The sequence below is a fragment of the Gallinula chloropus genome (assembly GCF_964237585.1).
Source record: "Gallinula chloropus genome assembly, chromosome: 1".
In the NCBI taxonomy this organism is placed as follows: domain Eukaryota; kingdom Metazoa; phylum Chordata; class Aves; order Gruiformes; family Rallidae; genus Gallinula; species Gallinula chloropus.
In genome coordinates, this window is record NC_140085.1 from 4732593 (window position 1) to 4753783 (window position 21191).

The 21191-nt window shown below is 43.8% G+C and overlaps 1 protein-coding gene across 1 annotated transcript in view; it reads right to left on the minus strand.

Moving 5' to 3' along the window:
• Window positions 1-21191, minus strand: part of SFMBT2 (Scm like with four mbt domains 2) — a gene marked incomplete at its 3' end in the record, with an annotated part of 115845 nt that overhangs the window by 33486 nt on the left and 61168 nt on the right. The window contains exons 7-10 of the mRNA XM_084268316.1: window positions 19753-19850; window positions 9401-9502; window positions 8617-8764; window positions 3421-3503 (exon numbers count right to left, since the gene is read on the minus strand). Of these exons, the coding sequence (XP_084124442.1) occupies window positions 3421-3503; window positions 8617-8764; window positions 9401-9502; window positions 19753-19850 (431 nt within the window). The remainder of the gene's footprint in view (window positions 1-3420; window positions 3504-8616; window positions 8765-9400; window positions 9503-19752; window positions 19851-21191) is intronic.

A 21191-nucleotide genomic window follows, 5' to 3' on the forward strand; every position in this document is an offset into this window, starting at 1 on the left:
TTCAAAACAGAGCTGCCCTGGACATCCATATGAAAAAACAATGATAGCAACAGATCCAGAGGCAATGTACTTCATGGCTTACTCCCATCCCTGATTCTGAAAGACTGGGAAGTGGTTACTCTACACCAGCTCCAAGTATATTTGAATGCTTGCTAGTGATGCGTTTTGGTGACAAGGTACTACACAGAGCTTTCCCAGATTGGCTGCACTTGAGCATCTCTCACACTGCTAGGAGAAACCTTGTAAAGCAAATAACTCATCTTGCCTGAGACCAGAGAACTTCCTTCACACATTTAGTTGCCCAGACTGACTGAGGCTGGAGAAATCCGTGAAATTTATTCCAGTATGTTTTTCTTCATGGAGCATTTTAAGGTCAATGTACAAGGTCCTTCTCTATACATTTCAGGTACATAAGTTCAAGGGGTTGCAGTTGTGTGTAGATGGAGCCAGTTGTGTTTACTGCTACAGCAGTACCTCTGTACATTTAAATACAGCACCACAGAAACAGGTCTTTCACAGATTCTCTGAGGCACCCTCTACCCTCCCTCTCTTCCCAGTGAAGGCAAAGCCAGGCCAGATATTAAAACAATGATCCCAAAAGAGTGATCATCACCCAAATAAGAAACACGGGATCAAAATGTGGGGTTGTAAGTTTGCAAGAATGCAGCATCCCTTGTTGTACTGAGTTTGGGTACCACAGTTTTAGGCCCTGACAAACAGCTTCAGCCTGAGGTTGGTTTGGCCATGTGATAGCAGCAGTTTGCTGACCAGTCCCTCCCACTCCTGCTCATAACAAACTACAGCTCCTGTTTGTAGCTGTTGCAGGTGATCCCAAGTGCAGAGAGATTCCAAAACCCTAAAGCCATCTCCAAAACCTTGCCCACATGCCAAACCTTAAGGTATTCCTCATCCCTTTCATCCTTACCCTCTGCCCCTTTCAATGTCTCCTCTCCTTTCACTTCAGATCGGTCCATTACCATATCCCTATCACTGCTGTCCCTAAAAACACATTGATGGCCATGCTTGTCTGTCTTTTAATTTTCTTCCCTTCTGTCCCACTCACTCTGCACCACATCAGCTGTGAGAGTCTGTATTTCTGTTTGCACATACTAGAAGACACATCCCCCTCTTGGCTGAGGTTTTGGGGAACATTGATTAGAACTGGTAATAACTACCACTGCCTCAAAATGACACCGATGTCTCATCCAGCAAGGAAGCCAGATTCAAATTCAACCCTTCTGCTATCTGCACAGCACCTAGCACAAGGGGTAACTCCCTTTGAATAATTACTGGGAGCTCTTTGGGAGACTAAAAACTTTCTAGATTTGGCTTTATTTTTTTCCATCAAGAGGACTTCCAAGAATATGCTGCTAGTCTCAAACATTGCTTGGACCACTGTAAGCCTTGCTCAGCAGACAGATCAGCCTCACCCTCTGAAAGCTGCCAATGGCCATGACTGCAAAAAAAGCAGGGTGAGTTTGTTTAAATGCCTTTTATGTTGCCTAACAAGGAAACGTCATTTATCATCACACTGGCTCCTTTCATTGCAATTCAGTGCTGGAGGCTAATTTATACAGAATCAATGGCAAAACAGTTAGCTGGGAGTTTATTTTACTAAGCATTTGGTCATGTCAATCCATTTCATAACTGCCTCTCCTTGTTAAATATCCCCCCCGGGGAAACAGTTACAGCATATCCACTTCCAGCACCATGTCTGGCTGCACTAGGTGGAAGATGTGCTTGCAATACTGCTTCTATCAGAGAGACACTCACAGCCACAAAACAAATGGACCAGCCTGCTGGGGAGGTTGCCCAAGTGACAACAGCAAGATTACATCTCGCTGCAGAGAACGGTGTTATCGAGAGTGATAGAATAACAGACACATGTTCATCTGATGAATGTTTCCTTAAAAAAAGGGGGGAAAAAAAGTGCTCAGACCTGATTTAATCTTTGGAGGATATTACATAGAGACTATTCTCAAGGCTGCCAGTGTTGAGAGCATATATCCATTACTTGACAAAATGAAAAGAGATATAAAGGGAGGGGGGGCTTGCAGGAGAGAAGAAATGCAACAACTGTCACACAATATTACTGCAATCGCCCAGCGTCCCTCAGCACGTTCAGAAAGCCCAGCTTAAAGTCCCTTTAGGCAGAGAGTTTTGCAAAGGGTGGCACAATAAATGGGACAAAGAAAACCTAATTCTGATTTGATTCCCAGGTCAAGCTCTGTTGAAGACACAGGTCCTCCAAATTCATCCACAGAAACTGTTCAAATTCATCTATTCACCATCAAAGGTCTGCTCCAAGCCAGGCTGCCCTTGAGCCACCATACATGACATGGTTTAGGGACATGGTTTAGTGGTGGACTTGGCACTGCTAGGTTAATGGTTGGACTTGATAATCTTAAAGGTCTTTTCCAACCAGAACAACTCTGTGATTCTATGATGAAGGCCATTTCACAGCCTCCAACATGCCATGCAAAATCATGGCTCATGTCTTGTGAGACTGTCTTAATTCTGCTTTTCATAAACACTATGTTTCCCAGTGCTGTAACTGCTGAGTACAGTGAAAGGCTGTGTAGCTCCCAGAGGAACATCCTTGTACATCGTTCACAACACTGCTTTATTTTGCAAATCCTTCTGTGCTTGTTTTAGATGCCACATTCCCACTTACTGATGGGATCTCAGCTTCCATCACCTGATGGGAGCGTGAAGAAGAGTAACAGGTTATTAGAAAAGGCAGAAGGCTACATCCCCCTTTCTCCAAGTGATGAATACCAGTCAGATCAAGACACAACAGATTTTCATTGCCAGAAAACAGCCTGCAAAAGAATATTTCCAAAGCCCTGAGTCTTGATGGCCTCCAGCATAGTGATATGATATTCGCTCTCACATCACTGTGGCTGTATCAAGGAAGTACATTAACTATCGCAAAGTCCACAGCATCCATGCAAGCTAATCATTCTTTTCACACTCTGAGCTTAACAGCTTCAACCTTAGTTTTTAAATGCATTTGGTTTGGTTAAACATATCCCCCCAGGAAGCAGAAGAAACAACCAAAACGTGAAAAGGGTCAGATGATACAGTGCAATTCCCTTAGTTAGGTTTGTCTGTTGATTTTAATAGCATCTGAATTACTTGTAATGGTCAGCTGAGATCTTCCTTGTGCTAGGTGCTGTACAAAAATCAGAGAGGAGATGAAGAGCAGGAAAACTAAATGAATCAGAGAAAGACAAGAGTAAGATAACATTTTTTCTCATTTAGGGATGGAAACCTGAAACACTTCTCCAGCTTCCTTCTTGAGACAGACTTGCAGTGGTCTGTGGGAACCTCACAAAGCCTTGCTGCAGCTTTTCTGTGCAACCTATTTAGTTTCACATGGATCTACATGAGCAACACAAAGGCAAGAAGAGAACTTACATTTCTAAAGCACAAGTGAGGCGCTGCCTCTGCTCCACACTGCTTCTGGTAGTCTGCCCAGTCAAAGTCCTGGCCAGAGTAACCTGCAGGATGACAAAACAGACCACCACTTCACACCAGGCAGCACGAAATGGGCCCCAAGCAGATGACCATTTGTGTTTCAGCATCACACCACGCCTCAGTGGACTGTGCAGTATCAGCAGGCAAGGTCTCTGGATGTCTGTTGCTACACCATGAGAGCCAGTGCAACACTTCTCCAGCCCCCACTCACACAACTTCAGCATTTCACTTTGAAAACTCCAGGTCTTCATTAAAAAGGAATAAAACATACTTATTCCCTTTATTTTTCCATTTCTCGTGAGCACCTCCCAGGCTTTAACAAACCCATAACCACCAAGAGGTGCTACCATCACTAATTTCCAGGTGAGGCTCATCATGGACTTCTTCCCCTTCCTTTAGCTATCTAAAAAATGAGTTTATGGAGCTGGACATCAAGGGTCCCTCAGCATCAGGCAGGGAGAGGACCAGCACAATCAGACACTTATCCATCCTCTCTTTCAAAGCATTAGATAAATTCTCCTGTCTCTTCATTGATATGGATGTATCCTCTGTGACTGACTTTCCAGCACCTCAGCATACATGAGTTGAATTCTGTCATAGCAAGCACGTTACCCAAGGCTGTACAGAAATCTGGAACAGAGCAGGAAAATGAACACAGATTTCCCAGCTCCCAGGCTAAAGCCTCAACAACTAGATGAACACTTCAGCCTCTGCTTCTAGGAAAAACAGGGAAGTAACACTGATTTATCTGAGTACCTCTCTAACAGTCCCATCAGAAAGAAAACATCTCTGGTCACCCATTCCTTTAACTGGGCTATTCAGGCAATAAGCTCTTGGGACAGGGTGGGGGTTGGTTTATTTTTTGGGTTTTGTTGTGGTTTGGGGTTTTTATTTGCCTGCCTCAATTTTTACAGTGCTGGAAACGAATGAGTGTCAATCCTGTCCAGGGCCCTGTGACAACACTGTTGATACTCTAATAACATTACTGCAGAACCACTCTCACCAGCAAGTTTTAGAAGTCACCTAAAGGCACAATTCTTCCCTCAATCTTCCTGTCTGGTACCTCAGCCTGGCCTCGTTTCACAGAAGATCCCTTAATGCCTTTTTCATTGGCAGTCAAAAAGGGACACTCAAGATCAGATGGGAATGAATCATTTATGACGATGAACATGGTGACTTTTTTGTAGGCAAGATAGGAATGGAATACTGAGTGGAGTCACCTACAGTCACCCAGGTTCAAATAAAAAGGAGCTAAAAATTTGGGGGGGGGGGGGGAAAGCACCAACCATCCTGCTAAGATGCAAGTATCTGGGACAATAGAAACTTCTAATCCTAACGACTGCATACACAACAAACAAATTAATGAGATAAAGCCTTGAACAGAGAGAGCCTTAAAATGCCTGCCTCCGTGGGGCATTAAAGTGCATAATAAATGGAAAGCTAGAAATAAACATGTGCAGAGAAGTAAAGTTGCTCAGAGAATGTTTGTTATTCATACAAAACCAAAAAAATAATAATAAAAAAAATCCTTGCACTGTTTTCCCATATATTAACCACCAATTCCTGCAAAAATATTTTCTTCCTGCTTTTTCTCCACCTTCTCTTTTTATCCTTCAGTTCTCTGTTTGCCAGACAGTTTTCAGCTTTGTAAAATGAAATGGAAAACAGGAGGAGAAGCGCACATCCCGTCAGAAGAGGATTCAGCTGACTGCAGACAGATGTTTGCAGTGGAGATGCCTATATACCTGTCACTCTGGGTTCCCTAAAGAGTCAATGAAATAGGCAGATCTGGAGGTTACCTGTCTGTCCTCCTACAGAAAGGACGTAACTGCCCTGTGAAAGTCCTTCTTGCTCTCCATTAACTCCAGAAGGAGCCATAGGGTGATGGGCTCAGGTAGCATCAGCCAACAGCCTGGTTGTATACATTAAATAAACAGGGTCCACCCCAGCTGCCAGAGCATGTTGGTGCGGGGACCCAAAACCTGCCCACACCCTGCACGTTCTCTCATCTCCCATTCAACTCCCTCATGGACAGGTTTTGAATCTTAATTGTGAGCTACACAAAGTCTTGTCAGGGTTGGTGGAAAAGGCACTCTGACAAGGTTTCAGCAAGGTATGAAAACTTGACTATGTTGTCACTGCATAACCACCTGTCAGCTTGGCCCTGCACTGAAAATGCAGGGAGACCTTCTGCTGTAGACTTCAGCAGGAAGAAAACCTCTGAGGGCAATCAGAGAGTTTGACATAACTCACTTCTGAAGCCCAAAGAGGAGGACCCTTAGGAATTGATTTCCAGCAAGCCTCTACATGGCCTCTTCATGGAGCATCGTGATACCAGCTATCTCCCTTAGCACACAGGGAGGCACCATATACTCAGTACCCCCATTAACACACAGCATTCACATACTGTTATCCTTCAAAGCTTAACCCAAGTAGTAACATTCAAAGCTCTGCTTGTGTGATTCAGCTGCTGCTCCTCAAACGTGTGAAACCCGATTGTGTTTGCTGTCTCAATGCTCAGTATGGAAGAACCCAGCAGCCTAATCAGAAGCAAATACGACAATACAAATGTACTGGAGGTTTTGGAAGTGGTGTTTCCTTAGAAAGCCTTACAACTAGGAGCGCTACTGAAATGTTTTTTCCCCACTCTTAATAGCTCATAAAAAGGAACAATGGTTGTTACTCTAAAGGGAAGTGGTCTATAAATCCAGCTCTAATAAATATAAACAGCACTTGTTCAATGTTTATACAGCAGCAGTAAATGGGTATTCATTTTTGGCACTGTACAGGAAAATACTGCTCTCTATTTCTAGTAGCAAATGTTTGCACCTCCTGTTCATGACTCATCTAGTGTATATTTGGCTTCAACAAAGGCCTGACAGGCACAAAGGCAAGAAAATGGGTATCAGGCAAATAAAGGACTCTGAACCCAAATACCCTAACCTGGCAGGCTGTTCTGATGAAATCAAATCAGTTAATTTTACCATCAGAAAACCTCCTTGCCAACCATAAATTAAGCAAAAGCCCCAAGCCCAGAATGCAGCAAAGAAACTCCTTTCACAAAAATAAAACAGGATTCCTTTCGCTGTCATCTTTTGCTCCCCAGGAACTCCTCACCTTTCAAGGGGCAGAGCCATTTGGGCAACCCCAAACATTGTTGAGGGTGACGATGCTCAGGCACGAGTGAGCACTGGGGAAGCAGAAGGCTGCTCAAATCTGCAGGCAGGAAGGGGACAATTTCAGACACCCTGGGACAGGTAGAGCTGTCCAGGGATTTGGGGGATGGAAACGGTGGGATTTCCTCCTGCAGACCTGCTCATTAGCAGCCCACTCACACCACAGCCTCCCTCCTCACAGCACTGCAGTTCTCTCATACCAGGCCTGGTTATTTCTTTATCAAAACTGGGATTATTCTGCTCAGAGAAGACCAGCTCCCTCACTGGGGGTTTGGAGGCTTTTCAGTTTCTCTCTGCTTTCTTTTCTGGTGGTTTGTAGGGTTGTTTTGGGGTTTTTTTAAATTGTGGTTTTCTTTAAAATAAATCATTCCAATGTCAGATTATGTTTTAGTGACTCACAGAGTGTGTCTGCCAATGGAAAAGGTGCTGAGGCACGGTTTGAGCATGCAGCCCTCATACACAGCATAAGAAATACAGCAGAATATAGCTTGGATCTATCTGCCACTTGCTTTATGCCTTTTTTAAAAGCTTTTCTGCATGGTTTCTGATCTAACAGCAGAAAGCAAACTTTCTTTTCATCAGGGGAATGAGGGGAGCTTTCCTACACTTTCTCAGGGGCCCAGGCAGACCCCAATAACCAGACATCCCCCCAGATACATACTGGCCCCTTAAACTTTACCAGCCAGGTTGAGAAATATTCATATGATGGATGCTACAGCCACTTCTAAAAATGTTGGCAGGCAAAAGAGAGTTTGCATGCACTTGACCCATAAAACACCATCTCAGACAGGCTTTGTACTGGAATGGATTGGAAATTACTAGGCCATGACCCTGTAAAGAGGAATGTCTGGCCTATGCTCTACTTTAGTTAATTATCTGGCCCTGGGGGGAAGCTCTATGTGAGTTTGGGGTGGAAAAAAGAAAACATTCCATATACTTTCATTTGTAACAACTTTTCTGGTCAATATCAGCAGGCATTTACACAGGCATGATCATAATGCTCAGATTTAAGCAGGAGAGAGCTAAGGCATCCAGAGTTTATTACAACAGAGTAATCAGCGATGCGCTGTATGCACACAGAGGTCTCCAGGACTTTGGTGGGAATTTCAAATTACACATGTTGAAGAGACACTCTGGATATACAAAAGAGGACGCTGAATCTGGCAGGGAATAATTCTTCACTTCCCTTGGTTTGGCAGCAGCATAGCTTTTCCCAAATTAAGACAAATCCGCATGCACAAAACTTAGTGAGGCATTTGGGGTTTTTTTTTGAGCCATTTCTTTTTCTCCCAAGCAACACCAATTTTTGGCAAATGGTCAACATCCCGTCCAGCTTCAAAAAACCAATCTAAAATTCCAGAGAGCCAACGCATTTTGCAAGGGAAGAAATATTGCTAAGGCACCGCAGGTGGTGGTCTGAAATTGCAAGCAATTAACAGCACCGCTACAAAAGTTGGGAAATAGCACGGTTGGAGGCTGTTTCTCCTGGCTCCAACCTGAACACCACTCACAATTTGCCATCACCTGGGATTTTTTGAGACAGCTAAGGAAATGCCTACACGCTCCTGTGCAGGCAGCTGTGAGTTTAGTTTCGACATTGAGATTTAGGAGCTTTGCTTGGCCTCAGGTGTTGTACCAAGGCAGATGCTATAGGGAGATGCCTGGTTTGCCTCTAGTATAGTATCATTTTTAATGCACCTTTTGTTCTCTACACATGCAAAGCATCACTGAGATGCATTTTACAGGAATTCATTAGGCTTTGGTGCAGGCTGCTTCAGACCGAGATGCATTTGCAGGGCAGTATGAGCCAAAACAGCCTCGGTGGCTCCAGACAGCTTACACTGGCTCAAGATACTCACGGTGATGCTCTGCAGCAAACAGCATCACAGTTTTAAAGGCAGTAAGAAAAGGCAAAGTTTGTTCAGAGGAAACCTGTGAATCACTGAGAAGGAATACAAACCCTTGGGAGGTGTGAGATTGACTCCGTTTTTAAGGCACCACTGTATTGGCAAGATCCCTAAGGAATCCGCATGGCAAAGCATTGAGATTTTGCTGGGTTCAGGTCTCAAGTCATCAATGGTCACTTGTAAATAATGACTGTTAAAAACCTAAGGGGTAGAAGAGAAGAAAACAAAATCAAAAGTTAATTTTTTTGTATCATTAGATAATGTGGAAAGCTGAAAGATTCAGGCCCTGGGTCAAACTACTCCTGAAAATAACCCACTCTCATCTAATACTTTTCATCAAAATGTTTCTACCAAAGAGATCAAAGCCTGACTTTTAGAGATGGGTAAACTGAGGCAAGGGAAAACACTGAAGTTCAGGGTCATTCGGCGTGCCCATAGCTGAGCTGGGGCTGGAGGTGGTCCTGGAAACCCCACAGCCTTGCTCTCTCTTGCTTTTGAGGGTGTGAAGTAAATATCCAGGTACCCACTCCATCCACCTATTTCATTTACAGTTTCCCAAGTGTGCAGGAAAATAGGGATAAAAGAGGTATCCCTTTTTTCTGCATGGAAGTGGAATATGAAAAAACTTATCCCTATATAGAGAGTATAAACAGTCACCTGGTGAAGCTTGTGGGACAAACCCAATCCACTCATTAGGAACATCTTGGATTTCAAACATATTTCTTTATGTGATCTCCAGCCAACAGTGTGCCAACCCTGAGTTTTCCTAAATGTGGTAGAAACCAGCAAGAGGTGCCTAATCAGGTTCTTTTCATCCATACTTTCTTGGAAGCTTACCTTGGTCACTGATGCAGGACAGATATGAAAGGGCTCCCTCACATTCACCGCCTCCAGCTTCATCCCCACAGCAAAGAAGTGGTTTCGCAAATCAGCATGGTCCTGGGGGAAGGGATGGGGAAGAGGAACACATGGTGTGTCAGCACTGTCCACGAAGGAGGGGTTGATATATCTGAAAATCTATTTGAAATGTGTCCACGTAGGTTTTGTCACTTCGGTAATTACCAGATTGACTTCCAGCCTCAAGTGGGCACTTGTGGTGTTACGTTCTTTTCGTGGCAGCCCAACCACAGAAAGAGAGGGGACAGCCTTGCTCCTAGAAGACAGTTCTGAGGGACCAAGACCATCATATCCCAAAGCACAATGTGCATCCATCTCATCAGCAGCATCTCACTTAAACTTCACCAACAAGGAGATGGTTCTCACCAAAATGAGGACCTGTCTGAGAAATGGCTACTTGAAAATCTTCCCTGGGCAAAGACACTTCACTTCTGACAGCCACTACCATCACAGAATAACTAAAAGTCCAGAGGTGTCAGCACTCAACCTGAGGTCCCCTGGGGTAATGCACAGCATCAGTGCAAACTGCTCAATATAGCCCTGATTTACCTTGATGGATGTCCAGCTCCTGCAGAGCACCAAAATAAGGACGTGGGTTGGTTTCCATGTATTGCAAGATGGGAAGGTCTTTTTTTCCAGACAGGAGACTAAAGACGGACTAAGGTCCACACAACAAACTTGGACCCAAAATGGGGGCAACAAGAAAACACATTGGTGGGAAAACATGCGACTGTGTTCATCTACATGCCCAGAATCAAACCTGGCTGCACCCAGAGGGTTGAACACAGCAGCTTTGGGCATGGAAGCAGGATGCAATCCCAAAACTCAGAAGGAACCCAGTTTCAACACCCTGATTCGCCACCACTGTAGCAATAAATATAACATCTATCAAATTACTCCATCCCTCACAAGCCCTGTCTAATAGGTGTACAAGTTGGCATCCTAATTCCAGAGTAGTGATTATATTTTGAGCTCATTCCACAACAATGTCCTACAGAATTTTTAAACCATCTGTGCATTAGCCAACACAGGCAAAAAAAAAAAATAGAGAGACGATGTTATATTTAACACAGGCATACAAACTGCAAAATACATGCAGAAAGCTTGCTATCTAATAAGTGGTTAGCAATGTCAGTCCCATCTACATTCATTGCTACATGTTGTATTCTTGTTCTGAAATGATTTTCTATTGATCCGCAGTTGTATGTCATTGTGCTTTCTTTTCCCAAGAACTGTCTTCACTTGTAGACTTAACAACTTCTATTTTTGGGACCGTACATTCCTGCTGCCATTAGAGATAAGGATTTTTACAAGCTCCAACCACAGCTAAATGAATTGTTGTTTTTCATCTTACCAACCCTCAGTGTTATGCAGCCTTTTATGTGAGAACCAAAAAGCAGCCCGAAAAAAAGAATCATAATGGATTTAGTCTCACAGGAGGAGAAGTATATACTGATGGGGAAACCAAGGAACAATGGTCCAAAGCTCAACAAACTAATGGCTGAGGAAGGAGGAGACACTCAGGAGTCTGGACTCCTGTGGTGTAGCATCATCATCAGCCCTACCTGCCCTCGCTGGCAGTCACTTCCATATCACTAAAGCCCCAGAGAGAATGGAGACCCGTTTCTTGCAGCATTACACAGAGGATGCTTCACTGAATAAAGGCTGAATCAGGGAAGAGAACCTGGTTCCTGGTACACAGAGGAGGTTCCATCGCACCGCGGATGCATCAGACAGATGGGTTATCAAACTGCCACCTTAACTACTGAAATGACTTCAGCTGGGCCAAGGTGATGCCTGCAAAAATCATATCTTGCCAGCGCTGGACTTCAAATCTCCAGGGGCAAAAAGCATCTGGGCTAGAGGGTTCCCTCCTCCCTGCATGAGGATTTACACCCGGCGTCTCTTAATCGTTAGGGTGAGGTGGTAAAGAAAAGGCAGCTTGGCACAGTGTGTATCTGGAAGGAAGCTTACACTGAAACATCTTCTCAGCTCAAGTTCCAGGATTCGATTCACACTCATATCCAGCTTCAATACATAATAAGCCAAGATCCACCAAAGTACTTAATGATGTTTATATTTAAACACGCAAGTAGTTTCATCAACTTTAAGTGATTTGTTGATTGAGACAAAAATACATTGAGACCAAAACGTATCACTTCTCATTTCTATTCGAATCCGCTACTTCAGTTCTGCTCCTTCTATTTGTTTTGCCCTTTTTGAAAGAGGAAAAAAAAAATCAGCTAGAGGAAAAAAAAAAAGCTAATAGCATTTAAAGCTATTTTACTTCAAAAGCATATCCCTTTTTCTCACAACATGATGTACCTTAGGATCAGATCTCCCTTTTCATTCAGCATAGCATGTAAATATCTTCCCCATTAAATTAATAGCAAGAGTGAACCCACAAGGGGAATTCATGGGATCTCAGGTATGTTTCCTTTTTAAGGGTCAAAACCCTCTTTGAAGCAAGAACATACGTTTGTTTGGAGAAGGGCTGTGGAAGTAAAAAGCTTGTCTGCCTTAAATGTCATTTTTGAGATGGAAAAGCTTTCATGGGAGAAAAAGCCTTTGTATTGTACCTCTCTGGCAAATGGTCAGGGCCTGGATATTTGATCTCTCTCGTATATTTGCTAAAGAGAGGCATCAAAATTTACTGAAACAGCCTTAGAATTTTGCAGCCACAAAAGGGAAGAAAAAATAAATCCCAATGCCATTCTCCAGTTCCAGCGCTGGAGTTGCCTCAGCCAGCAGGGAATTACTTAGGACTTGGCATATGCTCCTCTTCAAAACTCCAATTAATTTACATAATTTCTAAGAATAGGTTCCACAGAAGTGAAGGCAAAGCTTTTAATTAGTATTAGGCTCAAAGTGATACACTGGATAATGAACTGCTCTCTCCTCCCTTTATCCACATTGACAGGAAAGATGCCTGTTTAATAAAATCAGCTACAAGAAGAGGACCAAAGGGGTGAAACTTGCCCCTGGTCCCCACCAGGCTCTGTGGCTCTGCCTGAAATTGTTATAGGTTGCAGAATCCAACCCTTTACTGCTATTTCACAGTGTCTGAAGCCACCTAAGAGGATGCCACCGGCCATTATTTTCTAGCAGCCACTCCAAGCGACTTTTCTTTGAAATGCAGATGAATAGACAAAAAAACATTTTTGACCAGCTGGAGCATTTTGTAGCCTCATGCATGGTGAACATGCATGCTCATACAGGCAGTCAGTGCCGCTCAGGAGCATCCCCACTGGATTTACACCAGATTGCCTGTCCCGGGGTTTGCAAGCCCAGAGTGGGTGATGGAAACACCCTCTGACTGCTGGAGTGCAGTCAAGTAAGCTGGATTGACAATCCACAGGGATGCAGAAGAGCCCCTTACAGCAAAGTAAAAAACCACACCACGAAAAGTACAGTGAATTAACATGGGTACAAGCACCACAGTCACTCATTCACAGGGTCACAATCTCTAACATGATGGATTACAGCCTGCGATGGTGCTCGTGGATAAAGAATGGGAAATCATGTAACCCTCCACTGAATGTCTGTCACTTACAGCCCAAACCCACAGGCAAAAGCCAGGGCTGTCACAGCTCTCACTACAACCCCCAAGAAGCAATTAAACTCAGCCCTACACTCAACAGCTTCAGAGCAGGAAGCATTCACGAATTTGCCAGCACGCACAGGCTACGACCCTCCAGGCCACCTGAAAGGCAGATCCACTTCAATACGTATCTGCATCAACATCTCTTCTCTTTGCAGGGCACGTGTTTCCACAAGCCTTCTGCAGAAATACTGATGGGCTTTGCAACAGCTCACTGCAGCCAGCATCACCTGCAAGGCTGAAAGTTGCACTGTCAGAAGGTCAAACAAGTCAGGAACAGTGCTGGGAGGAGAACCAAGCTCCTAACTCCCAACTCTCTCTCTTCAGGTACTGAGACAGTTGCATAATTTGCTTTTTCATAGCTAAAGAGTCACTGGCAGTGCAAATTTCAAAAATGTCAGGTGACTTGGGAGCCTAAATGTCATTCCAAAAGAGATCCACAAACAGGTGTACAGAAGTATTCAGGCTCTTAAGGATGCAGGCAGGCTTTAGGGAAGAACCTGTGCAGGTGACATGCTCAGGTCCTAGTAATAAAAGCACTAAGAATTGGCTCTAGGTCTTGAACTCAAAACCATCCATTTCAAAATCATCACAGTCGTCACAAATCAAATCATCCCAGACAAAGTCATCACAGCACCTTCTGGTGCATAAATACCTTGGCTAAATCTGGCTTCTGAACATTTCCACTCAACAAACGTCATTTAAGTGTAAATAAACTCAAGTTTATCCATCACAGCAGCATTCTGCCCACCAAAGGGTGGAGCTCAGGTAATTTTACAGTGCCCTGGGTAGTGCAGACAGAGCAGAGAGATTTGGCCAAGCTGCTTTTACCCATGTCATTCAGGGAAGCTGGTTGCTCTGGCTGTGCCCCACACCCAAGGAAGGGTATCACCTTCAGATTGTGAAATGCTCAGTTTTAGCCCATTCTGCTCAAGATACAACACTGGAGTAATCTCACTTTAAACCCAGCAGTTTACACAGTGCATAGATAAGAGAAAAAGGCTCTAGTTTGAACTCTTTAATTTTCAAATAACCTGCAAGTCAGGGCTCTTTTGATCCAGGATAGTCAGTTTCACACCAATTACGAGACACCAATTCTGTGAAAAATTCAAAACTTAAGTCTGAATGCTGAAAATCTGCAAAGTTGCAAGGCTGATAGAAACACTGAGCACTTAATAGATGATTGACCTAATCCTTGCCAAATGTAACAGTGTGAAATGCTATTGCCTTCAGTCATATCTCTCCTGGTTTACCCTGCTAAAAGACACAGAAGAAATGGGCCCCATCTGGTACGATTGGAAACATATTATTTGATTGAGTTTTTGTTTTCAAAGAAACCACTTCCCCCAGTGTTTTCTCTAATTCTCTGATAAACTGGCTGCTTGTAATAGCCTAATTCTAATCACAAAGCTCGTGTGTGGTAACCAGTCACAAACACAGTAATAGCAGTGGTTAAACTGCCTCTACAGGAATCTGGCGTTTGTTTTTTAATTGAGGGGGGGGAAATCAAGAAAGAAAATGCTCCCAAATACACTCCTCTGCATTATTTGCAGATGAATCAGTCTTGTTTGTGATTCATCAACTTCCTTCGCTAAACACGGAGCGATTACCCCTGAAGACACACTCTCTGCAGGGAGACAAAGATCCCCCAGGTAAGACCCAACGTGAGCAAATTGTCCCTCGGTTTGACAACTGCCGTGATGGGAAGACCAAAATGAAGAGACACACAGGGTGGGATGAAGAGGAAAGGATGCCAGGAAGGAGGCTTTAGAGATATCGTGACCCTGAAGTAATGAACACAAGAGCCAGCTACAAACTCCACCCACTGAAGAGCCCCTTCAAAACTGCAGACGCTCCTGCCTTAGGATCAAATTTAGCCCTACAGATTTTAAGCTCCTCTTGTTGAATAAAAAATAGTTACCATAGAAACAGCAACGTTGCAGAGTAGCCAGTCTAAATCCAAACACACCTTCTCCGTATGGCTGGGCCCGCCGCAGATGGCATTAGGGGAAAGATCCCCTCCCACACAGCGCCTGCTTTGATTTGCCTGGGCGGCAGAGGCACGGCTGGCAGAGGTAAGAGCGATACACATCCATTTTGGGTTTCTTTCTGCTGGTTTAGTTGGGTTTTTTAATGTCTTACAGCCGAATTGTGGCATTCAGGACTGGCACACCACTCCACAAGTGTTCACTAGTGAATCCTGGTTGTGTCACACACACAGGTCTCATTTCACAGGACAGAAAGCCAAGTGGAAAGGAAAACACAGGTGGGAACACCAACTTGAGTGCTCAAAATGAAATGTGTCTCTTGTCACACCTCTAAATAAGTACAGCAGAAGGACTGAGTCTTCACAGGCATTTGTTTGGACTGAGTCTGCCCTCAGTAGCATCACAATAGTAATCACAATTAAAAAAATCAATGGGAATTTGTTAGAGGAGAAAGGATCAGAGCAAATTTGGAGCACATTGTGGGCTGCAACCACCCCATGAAACAGCGATGGGACTAGAGATGGAGTTTGGTTTCTTTGAGAATCACAGAATTACAAGGTTGGAGAAGACCTTTAAGATCATCGAGTCCAACCGTTCCTCTGCTAAACCATATCCCTGAGCACCTCATCTACCCTTTTTTTTAATCACATCCAGGGATGGTGACTCAACCCCCAGCCTGGGCAGCCTGTTCCAGGCCCTGACAACTCTTTCAGTGAAGAACTTTTTCCTAACATCTAACATCTCAGATAAATGGCTTTAATGAGCTGGGACAGGAGTGGGTCAAAAGGCAGCTGAACAGCAGAGGGAACGGGATGTTGTGCACCTCTCCCAGCCAGAGAAAGAGTAAGTCAGGGATAAAGGCTGGTGAATGCCATGGATGGGGAAGAACAGATGGAGTATAAATAACCTGGCAGCCTACAAACAACATGGCAACTCATGGGTTATAAAGCGCAGTGTGCACAAGGAGGGCCAGCCAAGCCATTGGTGCGTGAAGGGGCTGGGGATTGCTTATGGTGGGATTTGTCTTCCAAGCAAAACCAAAAGCACGCCCACCTTCAGCTACAGCATCAGCACGTGCAAATCTGTAGCGGGGGCTGAGGACAGGAAAACAATGCTGGACTTCAAGTCCAAACAAGCCCAGGGCCTTCAGCCTCTCCTCCTAAGACTTCCCCTCCAGACCCTTCCCTGTCCTCACTGCCCTCCTTTGGACACTGTCCAATAGTTTCTTATCCCTCTTGTACTATGGTGACCAAAACTGCACCCAGGACTCAAGGTGAGGTCACCCCAGCACAGCGTAGAGCGGGACAATCACCTCTCTGGACCAGCTGGCCATGCTGTGCTTGATACACCCTAGGATGTGGTTGGCCCTCCTGGCTTCCTGGATATGCAGCGATTCACAAATATTAGGGTGAGAAGGTTCTCTGTTGGGAATCTGGCTTCTTTACACAAGGCTCCCTCTTAGCATCAGACACGCCACTGCTGCAACTGTCAAGCTTGGAATTGGGCATGGATTAAAGTTTAACCACTCTCATTCATAACAAAGCCCTGGCCACTTTCTCAGGTGTTCTCCAAAGCCTAAGCCACCGCTTACAGCAGGTACCCAGCCAAGTTTGGGGGATCCCTACAACACCCTGCAAGCAGAGCAGGAACAGCAACAGACACATCTCCTTGGACTGTGGCACTCTGGAAAGCTTGCGTCCCTACGCTGCTCAAACACCCCTGAAAATCTTGTCTGCATTTAGTTTTCTTTAAGGATCAACATGTTTTCTAAAAAGAACAGAATGACAAAATAGCGGGTGTGTTGCAAAAAGCTTTTGTGAAGAAAAACTTATTCCAGGAGGTGTAGTTTGCAAAACACTATGTTTAGTAGCTATATAATAGCACCATTTTTCTGGCAGTTGAACATCACGTTCCTTCTCAAAGGATCCTAAAGCATTCTACAAACACTTTCAACATATGGCCAAGTGTAAAATAGCACAAGGAAGAAAAAAAAAGTAAAAAGAAGATCCTGTCTGCAGGCTTCTTCCTGGTTTTTACAACCAGCTCGTGTGGTCTGGTGGCTGGTGCCCTCTCCTTGGATGCCAAAAGGGGAATCAGGGCCATGCTTTTGCAAAGGGTTTTTGGATCTGCTGGTGAAGATCACCACATACAAAACTGGCTCTGATGCACTCCTGAGCATTGGTAATTCAGGCTCATACCCATGGTTCATGAGGTCTCAGGCAGAACCCAACCCTGTTACATCAAAACCAGCGACACCAATGATGGGCTGAGAGACCCATTAGTGACCCTGCCCACGGTCATGCACAGCTTGAATGACAGCAGTAAAGGTAAATCATAACCCAGCCAAATGCACACACACTTCCCCCAGGGATCTCCCACCTCTGTGCTGCAAGCACACACTTACAGTCTCCTCACTGATGGATTTCTGTGGGGAAATGTGGAAAACACAGAATATAACTGCTCGGTGTGCAGTTTACCATGTCTGCCAAAGTAAACATCTCCAGCTTTCCAGAAGATCTTTAACAGTTGCCAGCTGTCAAACCCTGTGTTTTCTATCTCCTCTAGCCCATGGCAGCTACAGTAGCACAGAGCCCCAGGCACCGTGTGGAGACATTACTTCTGTGCTGGTTGTGCAAAAAACAGTAAAAAAATTAAAATAATAATAAAAATTTTTAAAAAGACACCTGTGGATTCAACACTTTTTGCTGGGATCTGGGATTTTCCATGAAGAGAAAGCTTTCCATGAAGCCCCCACATAAATTGCCTTATCTCATCAAATCATAAAAGCTTACTGTCTAATATATAGTCTCCTAAAGCCTTTGCATAGCTCACGATTAAGTCACTACTAGAATAAGACATGCTCACAGTCATGGACAAGCCCTCATAATTTTTTTATCCTTAATTAAGAGGCTCAAGATCAGGTTGGTTCCCCCAAAATGGGCAGAATAAAGTGATGCTCACACAAAAGTCCCTCCTTTCCTGCCTCCCTCCCTCCCTTCCTAGCACCAGAACCAATGGCTCATGTAACAGCTGACACTGAATTCAGCCCGAGTTCATACTACAAATAAAGAAAGAAGCCCTGTCGACCTAATTCCGCCTTTTTGTCACTTTTGGCCCAAAAGTAACTCTCCTATCCGGCCATTCAAGCATTCCAATGTCTTACACTGTCTTCTAAGAGGAACAACTTTTGCAAGCTCCAACCACATGGCACAGCAACTTGGATTTGCTGAATTTAAATTTATGACTCTCATGCAATAATTAAAATAAGCGGGTATAAGTCTGGCATGCTGAGATGAGACAGCAAACCAGCTGTTTGGTATAAACTTTTTTTTTTTTTAAAAAAGGATGGTTTATGAGCCTCATCAGAAACATTCTTCACTCTTTCATATAGACAGGAAGAAAATTTACACATTAGGCATTCCCTATTGTGATTTAATGCCTGCCCCACACAATGTAGTTCTGATCTTGAAACTGCAAAGGCAAACTTTAATAGAGCTGGCGGGTTGAAGTGGTGCACGAAATAAATGGCAGAGAATCCAAACTCCCTGCACGCCACTCCTTTAATAACATGAGGCTTCTCAAACCCACATTCACACCAAAAGCCAACACACAAATCTTCCCACTCCTCCCAGCCTAGCAGAGCTTTCACGTTGCAAGCGAATGAGCCACTGCCTGGGCTGTTAGCAATAGTATTCCCAAGTTAATGTTGCTAATTCAAGTGCTTCTCAGCTGTGTGAGGATCCTGGATTCCTCATGGCAAGCTGCTGGCATGTCCCTGTAAGAAGGGTTAAGGTGGGATGGGGGGTTTCACCAGGATGTGGCATTGCTGGTGCCTCTTCCAGCTGTATGGGTGTTTTGGAGTGTCCCCATGCAATGTTGCTTATGGGCAGGGAAGGAATCCAAAGGGTTTCCAGGCTGGATGAGCCAGGAATGGTGGTGGGGAGAGCACTGTGGTCCACCAGGTCCCCAAGCAGGAGGTGATACAGGAGACAGCACCTAAGACAGGGCATACACCTCCCAGAGCATCCTTTTGCACTCGCAGCCACGCTGCCCATCACACTGCAATGAGGATGTAACCATTAGAAACTAGACAGTCACAGCTAGAAATCAGGATTATCTGGAGACGTCATGATTAATAGCAGTGCAAATCCGAATGGGAAATTAAAGCTGGTGCCTCAGGGCTGAAGCACATCTCTAACTATTAAAAACCAGAGCGAGGAGAACAAAAAAGAACCCCAAAAAACCGATGTGGGAGCAAAATTATCTCCCACTTCCACTACAGGTCCATGAAAGCATGAAAGAGGTCTCTCTGACTTGTGATCAGATGAAAATTTTGGTGCAAGGTTCACAGAAAGCCATCCAGATCATGTCAACTTGCATATTAACAGCCTTACGACCTCATGGTTGCGCGCGATGCCTTTGCACAGGTCTGGCAGAATAAGGCACATTAAAAAGAACAGAGAAACCCCTGCTGATCTCCCCCAGTCCCTATACAACACTGCCTGCAAGAAATCAGTTCTCAGAATATAAACTTTGCACGAGAGCAAAACCACCTTTTATGCAGACATCTCACTTGTGACCTTTCCTGGTGACGTATTAGGGCAGCAGCCTTTCCTGCAGAAATTTAACATAAGCTGCTAAACACCGTGTGGTATTTATCCATCGCGGGTTCTGTAAGGGAAGGAAAAATGTGCAACTTTTACCTTGAAGACTTCCATTGGAAGAGGAAAATTTGCTGCATCATTAAGGGATTTTTCCAGAGCGCATTTCCACTCAGATATAGTCTTCAGAGAATAGATATCTAAAGCGATGACAACAACAACAACAAAAGAACACAACAAAACCAAGAGGTGACTGTTTGGGGATCAAACGTTTGCGAAAGACTTAAGTTCCTATGTCATAAAAACGGATAGTGCAAGTGAAATGAACAGCGTGTATATTCCAAGCTCTACGGCGTGGATAAATTCAACACAAAAGCAACTAGCAAGGGCACATCTGAAGAAGATTGTGTTTTATATCCTGGAGTAAAACCCAGAGAAATACACATCCTTCATTTGCTGTTGTAGAAGCGAGAACCGCAATATCTCATTACCTGAAAAATAACAAAAAACTCCCCTTTGATTTTCAGTTCTCAAAATTCCTGATGTTTTCTAGTTTGAGGAGCCTGGGGTCATCAGCCAATATTAGTTATATTTGAACAAAACCAGAAATACCTTTACCAAGACTTCTGTTCATTTGAAAGTCTTTTTTGTTTTGTTTTGTTTTTTGAGTTATTTTGGGGTTTTTTTTTATTGCAGGGTTGGGAGATTTTTGTCATGGGTGAGGGTAGTTGCACGAAGGAACCTTTCAGTTTAATCTCTTCCCAGACCCATTGTTTGGTACCAGGCTCAAACCAGACTTTCACACCGATTCAAAGACTTAGGCTTATGAATTTTCATCACTATCGTATAGGCAACATCTTTGTACAGATTCACATTGCTTTCAGTGAGTTTCTTTAAATAGGCTTAATATTATTAAATCATTATATTAACAAGCCCTCTATGGTTCAGTGCAGTGAAATGCCTATGAATCATCAAAGGGAACAATGTAGGAAACAATACTATGATGAAGAACATTATATTGGATTTACTTCTGCCCTAGAAAACATATTGTTATCCCACACATAACAAGTTATTGCAGAACACTCATATCGAGGTCTTAAAGAGACAAGATAGGCAGATAGATTGCAACAATTATTAAAATGGAAATGAACATTTACTCAGTAATAAACTTGAACCTTGATAAGAGTGAAGAGTGTGAAGCTTTTCTTTTGTCGGTTTGGCCTCACGTGTTTACATCACGGTTCAATTTGGCCCAATTTGCATTTAAATTCTGTACATCTAATAACCACATATATTTACTAGCTGGCAAAGATTTACTGCTGTATCTTAGAATTCTGAAGGAGGAAATAAAAATATGTATAAAAAAAGGAATTGGCAAGCACTGTTTTCACCTAGCACTGACGGCACAAGAGAATTTTATGCTCTGATCTCAACAGATTTAAGACCTTATCAAAATAGGATTTGCAGAATCACTCACTGGAAGTGGATGTATTTATACTTCCACTATATCAAACCTCGCTACTTCAGAAGAGACATCAAGG